This window comes from Vigna unguiculata, chromosome 2 (genome assembly GCF_037176805.1).
Source record: "Vigna unguiculata cultivar grain cowpea cultivar isolate G323 ecotype 2 chromosome 2, ASM3717680v1, whole genome shotgun sequence".
Lineage (NCBI taxonomy): Eukaryota > Viridiplantae > Streptophyta > Magnoliopsida > Fabales > Fabaceae > Vigna > Vigna unguiculata.
Window position 1 is genome coordinate 25,657,887 of NC_140793.1, and position 10,684 is coordinate 25,668,570.

Genomic DNA, 10,684 nt, shown 5'->3' on the forward strand with positions numbered 1-10,684 from the left:
ATTTTCTAGCATGTTATACTCAACATTTCCCATTTTTTAAATCTTCCAAAAGGTCAAAATCAATTTCAGAAGGGATCAAATTTTGAAGAAACAAATCTATTATGAATTATCAGCGACTCCAGACTAAAAGGGTTAAATATGTTTTTAATCTCTCAAATTTTTACTAAAATTTAGAATTGATCATTCTTCGAAAATTTTGATCAATTTAGTCTTTTATTTTTAGAAATGTGTGAATTTAGTCATTTTAACAAAATTTTATTAACTTCATCTGACATTTCATGTGCCTTTTATAATAGTACTTGAATTGTTTACATTGTTTGACTCATTTTAGCTTCAATGCTAACTTATATATTATCATAAAATGCATTTGAAATTTCAAATAAATTTAACAAAATTTGATTAAAATGACTAAATCCACTTATTTCTAAAGATGAAGGACTAAATTAGTCAAAATTTTTGATGAGAGACTAATTCTAAATTTTACTGAAATTTAAAAAACAAAAACATATTTAACCGAATCTAAAATATGCTTTCATGTTCTTCGAAACTCAACAATTTCAACTACCATAAAATTTTACACACTTTTATTTACTATTAGTTTTTGGAACGGTACAATGAAAATTACTTCAAATTTGGGCAAGCGTAACTATAATAATTTCTTGGCACTCTCCAAATCCTAACCAAACAAGATTTATAAACAAAGTCCAAAAGAACTAACATTGGTGCAAAGGGATGAAAATTTAGTGTAACATTTTGATATTGGTTAAACACAAACAAAACCTCAGACCCCCAAAAGTTCATAGCTCTCTCTTTTTATAATTTTATTTTCACCCATTGTTGTAAGATTGTTGAATAGGTCAAGTTCATCTTCTTTTGTCCCTTGGAGCATAATTTTGTGAAAGAGATTTGTTGGTGAAAGCAACGTTAGGGTTAATTGGCTAACGTGTATCATATCTCATTTGGATATTATATGTTCAATCATGCGTGATAAATAATTCTTGAAAATTACATGATTAAATATATTTTTTCCTCTAAATTATTTTAAAAATTTATATTCATCTTTAAATTAAATTATAAACTATTTTATTAAATTATAAACTATTTTATTTTTGTATTGTATGAAAGTTATATAAAACATTATTTTCAACAAATGATATATAAATGTTATATCATATTTCAGAATGAAACTGTATTTGTCACGTGAGAAACACTCTACATGTTTTTTGTTAGGAAGAACATTTACATAATTTTTATAAAGTGCAAAGACAAAATCTATACTAAAGGGATTCCATATTTTGTGTACACATTTTGTTTCCAATTTTATCTTTTAAGAATTTTTTTAAAATTAAAATAATTATTTTACTCTTTAAATGATTTATTTTTATCTTTAAATTTAACTATCAAATTTTCAATTTGACTGTTTTTTCTAAAATTTAATTATTTTTTAAAACTAAAATAACTATTATAAAAAGTGTATCTAAAAATATTTAAATTTACCTTTTTAATTATAATAGTATAATTTTATTATAAAAAAAAAAGTAAAAATGTCCGTAATACATGTGTTTTCATTAGTAATTTATAATTTAGTTTCAAATTGAAACAATATGTTGACATATAAAGAGAAATCACTCGATGTTCCCATTTTGTTAGATGTAAGGATGATTTGAGATCCACTTCGAGTTATATCTATATGTTGGTTGGTGGTGCAGTTTCTTGGAGCAATGTCAAGCAAAGTCTTATTGCTTCATTCATCATGATTACAAAATTTATACCATGTTATGAGATATTTAGTCACCGGATTTGATTGAGGAACTTTGACATTGTGCTGCAAAACGTTAAAGAAATTTAAAGACCACATAAGTTATATTATGACAACAAATTATATCCCAACAATAATAAGGTACTGATCAAGTCAAAACACATTGACTCTAAGTTCTCAATTGACAAGAAAAGAGTACAAAGTAGACAAATTTTCATAGAATATATAGAGATACATTCCATGATAACAAAATTCTCTTATGAGAATTTTTCACCCAAAATCTTTCATGAACACATTATTTGAATAGGTGTTTTACAATCCGAGAAATATTTAACTCATTAAGAATTAATTATTTATATAATTTTTGTTGTATAATAATTTAAAGACGAAAAACATATTTAACCTAAAATTAGATATAAATTCTTAGTGCATTTCATGATTTGGGTGGTTAAAAAAACATGAAATAGTGTGAATATTTGGAGAGATTAGAGTTTTGAATGCACATAAAATATTAGATTGATGGAGTAATGGAATGCATATTATGCCCGACCAAGTGAACAAACTGTTTGGATTAGATGTGATGAATATAATTTGAGGTTGAAATATTCAATAGAATCAAGGACTGTTATATAATAAGAAATGGTAGCTACCTTTTGTAAAGGGAAAAAGAAGGCACCGAATAGTTGGTATTTTATTTGATCGATCAAGATTTGGCATCTCTTTTTTTCAATATTGGGTGTGATTTTGGGTATCTTTTTTATTTGCTTGTACTATCGCAATATCATAGGAACTTTGGATCTCACTTTACCAAACAGGTAATAAAAGCACAAAGCATTTTCCCTCCAACGTCAACCAGAATAACAAAACAAAGTGGAATTCAAGGATATGCTATAATATTATAGGAATATCAATGTTTCTTAGGGTTTCAAAATCCAATGTTCAATAAACTTCTCATTATCATGCCCTCCAATTTCTTCAAACTTTAAATAAACCACAATTTTTTTTTTTGTTAAGGAAAAGAATTGAACCCTTTTTCTGTTTTCGGTAAAAGGTGAACTTTGACGAAAAAAATGACATTTAAAAATACAAAAGCTTCATATGTTTAGAAATTAGGATCAATTATTTATTTAATATTTATACTTGTAAATGTTTGATCTTTTTGACCCCTATACTTCAGAAGTGTACGGATGTTATTTTAATTCCTATAGATATTATTTTAATTACATTTAGTATGGATGTATGTAAATTTTTTAATACCTTTTAATTTTATTCCGAATTATAAAGAATTAAAGAAACTAAAATTTAAAAATAATAGTAAGAAGTTTAGAAGTATTAGTTTTTAAATGTAGCGATTATAATGTAAAGTTTATTTAAATATAGATATCAAATAAGTGATTTTATCTAAAGACTGTTTAGATTAGGAAAGACATCCATGTAACAATAAACAACATGAAAAAAAGTATAATGTATATGGTTTGGTTTGGATCAAAATTTTCTGTAATTTTCAATCCAAACACATTAAACTTAAGTAGGTTGTATTTTTATTTTTGCTTTATTTAACAATTCATACTAGTACGAAAATGTTATACTATATTACCCAAACTACATTGATATTGATGTAAGCATTGTTAAAAAATATAATAACATTTTATCAAATAACAAACCACATAATATATTAGTTGAACTAGATGTTTTATCTCGGAAACTAATAAATATTAACAAAATGCAGTTTTAAAAAAGTTGAACTAGATTTCTGCACCTCCATAAATACAAAACTTTTACTTTGCCCTTAAAAAAGTGAATTATATATTATATAATTTCGAAGTCGTTTTTAGCATACAAAAAATTTGGATTAAACAATCTAGAATTTTTTTTTTCGAATTGTGTAGTCTGGATGTTTTTTAACTTTCAAACTATACAACCTGAAATTTTTATTTTTATTTTTTGCATGAAGAAAGCTTCCGGATTTTAGAAATAATTTTTTGCATGAAAAAGAGCTTCTAAATTACATAATTTAAAAGCCATTTTTTCATAAGGAAAACTTTTGCGTTGTCTAATTCAAAAGTTTTCTTCATAAAAAAAAAAAACACTTTTGAACGAGTGAAAGGGGCTCACGGCGAGTGACAGCAGCAAGCATTTTGGTATTTTTAACCAATCCATGGGCACCTGAAAAGGGTGGGGTGCAGAAAGAAATTACCCTATTGATCCTAAGATCCAAATCCAATGCGATTTAAATTCTAAGGTTTGTTCAGAAGAGAGAAAATACACAAGAGAAGGAGAAACTCAAGTGAGAACAGAAAAGAAAGTAAAAAAAAGAAGAAGACAAGTTTGAGTTTGTTTAATTTTAATAATATAATTAAATAATCATATTATTATTATTGATTATTTTTATGTTATTATTATTAGTACTACTATTATTATGATTATTTTATAGTCATTTGAAATTTTATAAGTTACTTTCAAATTGCACAATCTTAAAACTACTCTTCAAAATAAATACTTTTGATTTTACAATCTAAACAATTTTTAAACAATTTTTGGTGGATGTGATCCATATGTCTATAATTTTGTTTTTTACACACCTCATCGGATGCAAGAAGAAACATAGGGTGCAAAAAGAAATCAGCCCATTTTTAATTGTCTTGCCTTTTATGTGTTAGTGACTTCAGAATTTAGAAACTAAAAAAAAAAATAGTTAACGTAAAGGATATTTGATGAAGTTTTAAGCCACTTTAATTTGCAGATTTGATTTGTGTTTATCACTTGAGGACATTCATGCTATTATATAGTTTACTTTGACTAATGAAAAGATGTTATTAATTCATAGATAAATATTTATCAGGCAACGATTATTTTTCACTTCAAAAATAAAATTAAAACTTGAGATATTTTTTAATATTTACAATTTATTTCATATTTGCTTTTAAGAACCATTTTTTTTCCATATTATATGGTATTTTAAAACTAAAATAAAATATAACAAGAACAATCTAAAATGGTTTGAAATCCAAAAAAAAATTATATGATTAATTCATGTTAACTATTTTATCTGACATCAACAATAATTAGTATTGAAGCAGAGAAAAATTAAATTAAACAATAATTCAGAAAGTAAATAGTTGAGAATTTTATAAGTTAAAAATAGACATTTAGTTATTCTACATTTATGTCTTCATTATGTAAGAGATTAATTTTGTCTATATGTTATTATGACTATTATATATGGGTTTTTACATATAGTGAAATTCGCTAGAAGAAAGTTTAATTTCATATTTTATTATCAAATGTTAATATTTTTTAAAATGATAAAATCCACGAAACTAAAAGAACAATAATAAAATTTGAAAAATTGAAAGTTGAATAATGAATATTGTAAACTTGGAAAGTTGAGTGATAAAATATAATTTAAAGTGTAATGTATGGATTGAAGATAATCTGATATTAATTATATGATTGCACCTTCACAATAGGAAAATGTAAAATATGTATAATTTTAAATTTTGTGTAATAAAATTCATGAAATTAAAACTTTAGGATAAAATTTACTAAATATATAAATGCTCAGTGAATATCAAACTAAACCAATTAATTATTTTTTCAAAAATTATATTTCACATTTGGTTTCTTATATATGAAAAATGTATAACTTTTTTTATTAGTATAAAAAAAACTACTAAGGTTTTACTTTTGTTTGGTTATAGCACAGTTAGTGCATTTTAAAAAACGCGAGTGGGCCGTGGTAGACCTGGTGAGTCTTGGGCTGGGCTACGGCACACCACATAATAGATTGCGGTGGTCGGAGAAATGAACGGGATGGAGTGCGCGGGGAAAGGGAGCGGAGCACGGTGCGGCGGTGCCGCCACGCGTCTCTGCGCTCGCTGTGAAGCCGTCGCTTATTGCTCTCTCTCTCACCAGGTTTGCATCAACTTCTTTTTCTTATGTGCGCCATTAGGTTGTAAATTGCGCTGTAAATTCTTACATAGCTTCACTGCTTTCGCATTTGATCGCTTAGATTGCACACTGGAGTCGTCACAAACACGAGTGTGATAGGTTGCAACAGCAGATGAAGAGTGTTGAAGTCCTCAACGATTTTCCCTTCACTTTCTCTCGCGAAGCCACGTTTCAGGTTACCTCTCATCTTCTTCCTTCTTAATACCGCGTTTCGGAACAGTAGGATTTCTGATTTATTTTTAAATTTTTGTTTTTTAAGCGATTTTTTTGTAGTTTTAACAGGTTTGTGTGAAGCAAGAAGGTAGGTGTTCATTTTTGAGCAACAGAGGTCTTCATGAAGTGGGAATGTGGATGCATGAATGCGGTTGTGGGGCGTCATCTGCTTCATTTGATCGTTTAAGGTTTCCTCTTGTTTCTTTCATATTCTGAAGCTTCTGTTAATTAAATTTCAATTTATATCGATGATGAGTTCCTTTTGGAGTTGAAGAATGTTCCAACTTATGATTATAATTTAGTTACAACCTTTTCACTTCAGGTTTTGAATTTTACATTTTGCAGGTTAAATAATGGTTGGGATCTCCCAAGTGTTTTATGTCCATGTGGTGAGTTTGTTTGTCTAGCTTCATCTTCTTCAACTTCCCTTTCCTCTATTTTAATTAGATTTAGATTTAGAATTAAATGCAATGTATAACTGGTCAGGGCCAAACTCTCTGGTATTAGAGCAATTGCATAGTTGGAGAGACTACTATAAGTGGAGAAGCATCCCACTAGACTCGCCTGTTGCTTTGCTTCTTCATTGGGTACGGTTGTGTAAATGTTTGTCACAATTAGCTCAAGGAAATTCTATACTTTTATTCTTCTTTCAATTTTTTGACTGGGAATCTGTTATCTTATTTTGTTTGTAAGCGGCAGTAATGATGTGTGCAGTTTGTTTTGGCTCTTAATTTGTTTGCAGTCAAAATACAAGGGGTGGGAGGCTTAGTCCCTCCCGCTACCTTCTCAGACTTCACCTACCACAATATAACGTCTGCTTTCACCTGTAAAATCTGTAGGGGAATGGATCTTTGTGCCATTGGTTACTCTGATAGAAGAGAATGGGATACTAAATTTACTGCCTCCAATACTATAAGAATAGACTTGTTATTTACTCATTACATTTTTTTTTTAATTATATGCTTTTTACAGAATTAAAGGATTGCCTCTTTTTCAGCCGCTTACATTATATCATGCTGCTCGTCTTGTTGGAATTACAGCCTTGAATCCTGAAATCGATGAAAAGTTGTACATACATTACCTTGGTATATCATCACCCATAAATTTTCCCTAAACATTTTAATTTCAAATTTGGAGTATTTTTCATTAGTTATCTTTTATGCTATAGGTTAGGAATGAGACCGGAATTGTGTGATATTTCTCTAAAACACTATGACCATTATATACATATTTAGTATATGAATGTATCTAATGGCCAAGGGATATTTATATTCAGTTATAATTTTAAAAAAGATACTGTAAGAAAAAGAATGCTACATAGAAGGACCCTGTTCCAAAGTAATGGTGCTTGTTTACCCTCATAGAAGCTCCTCAAAGTAAAATATGCAACCATGGAGTTTATTGCTCATTTGTAGCTTTTACATTTCTTTATTTTATTTCCAAAAACAAAAAAACAAAAAAGGTTTGCTTTGCTATAAGAAAATTTCTCAAACTAGAAAAACTTGGGTTGGCTGGGGGCTTTACGTTGAGAATCGCTGAAATGATCGCACTTTAACCTGATATTAACTTGATAAATACCCTTAAATGCATGATTAAGTTAGAATCATCTTACTTTTTTGCCATATAGAATGTGTAGGTACAACACTGATATTTTATTGCTGACTTGGGTTAAATGCCCTCAGATTAGCTACTATAGATTTTCCAAGCTGTCATGTTTTCACTTGCATGGGAAATAACCTAGTGTTGTTTGATGAGTTATGACCATATATGCTACTTCTCCTTTATTATATACATAATGTGTATACGTTCTATATTTCTACTAAAGATGTAAAAGTAAAAGTAAGGATTCATTGATCAACTAACCAAAAACTTGGGCTTTTATAAGCGTTTTTTCTTGTTTTTGTTTACAAGTAATGCAGTTTTCAGGTTTCTTTGTGCTGTTAAAAGTTTGTGTAAACTTCCTCACACTACTCAAGATTAGTTATGAAACTGTTATTTACTCATCGTTATCAATTTTATCTTTTATTGATCATGAATAAAATGTTCCTTTTTGAAAAATACAAATGTTTTGTTTAAAAAGGCTTGGTTATTTATTTTCTTAGTATTGATTTCTCGACGCATAACTTTGGCTTCATTATTATATACGGAAGGACCTGAGAAAGAGCTGCTACAACTTGCTGTGTTTGGAGAATTACTGGCACTCTTCCCTGGTGTACATATTCATATAGAACTTGTTGGACCTGCAATTCCTCCTCAGAGGTCTGATCCATTCTCTTAAGTCATTGGATTATCATATGATATTTAATCCTATTTGATCTAAATATCTGTCCTCGTTGCTTCCCAATGACCAGGGATGGTGAGAAAATTCACATTTCCAAGTATGCTTGTTGCAATGAAGATGAGTGTGAGTGCAAAATAGCAATTGAAAATACATTTCCTGGAACGAAGTTTGGTTCAGCAGTGACATTGCAGCTTTGGCGAGGATTCTATCATGACCGGTGTAGAGATATTGTTAAGGTATGTTGCAACATTTGAAAGGGATCTAGTATGTTAAGTCATTTAATGTAATCTTGCTTGATTTAATTTTTTCTGCGGAATCCCCTATGTACATTTTACTTTAAGTAATGCTTCACTTACAGGATTCCTTCCCTCACCTAATAATTGCTCCAAATGGTGGCATTGCTGCTTATTCCAGTTGGTTACCGAGTATTGTATGTCTCCCACCTTGTGCTTATCCCAGACTTAGACGTTAGTTTAATTTTTGTACCACCTTGAAAAGGTAGTGAACAGTATTAGACCTTTGCAGCATGTTTTTCGTCATTTTCTTTGTTTCTTGCAAAAATTTCAGGAGTTAATTGAAAAGATTGGCGTCCCAGCTGTTTTTACTGATTATTGCGAGGAAGCATGTCATCTTGCAGCAAGTTGTATTAAGACTGTGTCTGACCGTCCTCTTAAGTTGCCAGTAAGCTTTTTATTCATACTTTGCTGACTTGGAATATAATTGTTTTGAAGTTAAATTAAGCATTTACTAGTTGACATTCATTTAGGTATCTGTTCTTATTGATGTACCGATTGGTTTTTGTTGTTACTGTGTTTCTAAGGTTTTAGTTCCTATCCACTTAGCAGGGACCAATGTGTATTAATAAAGGCCTATAGATCAAAACTGAAGCTTGTTTCATACAAAGATAGATTCCTAAATGAGTGTTATCAATAGGGACAAGTGGTTATTTTAACCTTGTTTATCATTGGCATAATCTCTTAATAATTCATTGCACTATTATGTAGGTTCAGTTAAATCCTTTCAGGCAGCCCATAGCCGTGGAAGACAGCGTGCTGTTGCTTCCCTGTTACTCGAATTGCTTTCTTTTTGGGATGTAAAGAGTTACTCAGAATATCTTGATTCTTGAGCCAACGATATTGGCCGGAACAACAAACCTAATTGCATCAAAAAGAAAATAATTGCTTTATCTAATGGGAATGGAAGGAATGGTAGGTAATAATTAGAAGCTTTGCAAACATGTATCCCTGAACCAACTTAAACCCTTGTGCTGGGTCATTTGCAACACGTGCTACAGCCACTTCAATTATTCTAAAATCTTTGCGCTGCATGATATACTTCTGGGTTTGTGACAAGGTCTTAGCTAGATGGTAGATTTGATTTGAAGTATCTTTAGATCTTTCTTCTGATGATGTCCCCCTGTATACATACTGAACCACAGAATTCTCAGTCAAATTATAATAGTTGATGTAATCGTCAAAATGTTGAGTATTTAACTTTTTGAGAAATGTTCTTACTGCGTCTCTTTCAACCCTTTCTCAATTTATTTTTACACTGTATGAAATTTTATGAGGTCTTCACCTGGAAAAGGCATGCAGCGATTGAAATGAGATTATTTCCTTATATCAGTGAATTCAGATGTGATTATGCAGTCCTTCTGGCATGATAAGGCATCAAATTATTTGGAAGATTAGGCTAATTTTTAAGTCTATCTCAACAATTTTAGTTCTGTGAATTGTTCATTTGCCATAAAGCTTGGAAATAACTTCACACTAGAAAATCAACATAATAAGCTTAAAAGAAATTATACCAAAAGGCTTGCTTAAAACAAAACATTTCCATAAAATTAGTAACTTACTGATTTCACAAAATAAAACAGGGTCCTTTTTCACAATTCCAAAACATGTGCAATCGTATGCAATGTGCAAACACAATATACTTCTCTTACATATGAAAACACTTACCATGTCTTTGGATGAGACAATTTAAAAGAGTAATTTATTTATTTAGAGAATTTGAATTTTTTTAAAGTAAAATAATTTGTTTGGATGAAAAAATTAAAAATGAAATTGAAATTGAGAAATTTTAAGAATGTATTTCAATTTTCAAATAACTGAATAATAGAATTTTGAAATTCATTCAGAAAAGAAAGAAATTGAAATTACATAAGTTGGAAAATTTCTAATTGGTTAGGATAAAACATGGTCGAGGTTGGCTTGATCGATAATGAACCGGGATTGACTTTCTCGAATTTAGTTAAATTTCGGTTGATGATGACTTAGTCAAAATTCGGTTTAGACTGATTTGACCGAATTTGGACAAATTTTGGTTGAAATCGATTTAGTCAAGTTCAGTCAAATCTTTATTTAGGATCAACTTGACCAAATTTGGTAGAAACTGAGTCGATCAAAATTTGACCGGAATCATTATTAATGTTTTTACTTTTTATTCACTTTTACTTAATATAGCTTAGACCGACAATT

At 29.4% G+C, this 10,684-nt stretch overlaps 1 protein-coding gene across 3 annotated transcripts; it reads left to right on the plus strand.

Moving 5' to 3' along the window:
- The first annotated feature begins 5,458 nt into the window (after positions 1–5,458).
- Positions 5,459–9,709, plus strand: LOC114168793 (zinc ion binding protein). 3 transcript variants are annotated; one of them, XM_028053745.2, is made up of 11 exons: positions 5,462–5,674; positions 5,772–5,885; positions 5,993–6,111; positions 6,269–6,312; positions 6,410–6,510; positions 6,921–7,008; positions 8,074–8,182; positions 8,275–8,440; positions 8,563–8,634; positions 8,772–8,885; positions 9,209–9,709. In XM_028053745.2, exons 1-11 carry the CDS (start codon positions 5,564–5,566, stop codon positions 9,299–9,301), a joined length of 1,131 nt encoding a protein of 376 aa, XP_027909546.1. In that variant the 5' UTR covers positions 5,462–5,563; the 3' UTR covers positions 9,302–9,709. The 3 variants fall into 3 exon arrangements, with proteins under 3 accessions (XP_085525682.1, XP_027909546.1, XP_027909555.1); XM_085669556.1 differs by lacking the exon at positions 8,563–8,634 and having other exon boundaries at positions 5,459–5,674; XM_028053754.2 differs by lacking the exons at positions 6,410–6,510; positions 6,921–7,008.
- The last annotated feature ends 975 nt before the right edge of the window (positions 9,710–10,684 follow it).

What these genes read in the sequence shown, in the direction of transcription:
- LOC114168793 (XM_028053745.2), top strand. Translation starts at nt 5,564, where the DNA reads ATGAACGGGATGGAGTGCGCGGGGAAAGGGAGCGGAGCACGGTGCGGC. An exon ending in GTTGTACATACATTACCTTG is followed by an intron (nt 7,009 to 8,073) that starts GTATATCATCAC and finishes TATATACGGAAG; the next exon opens with GACCTGAGAAAGAGCTGCTA. An exon ending in CCAGTTGGTTACCGAGTATT is followed by an intron (nt 8,635 to 8,771) that starts GTATGTCTCCCA and finishes CAAAAATTTCAG; the next exon opens with GAGTTAATTGAAAAGATTGG.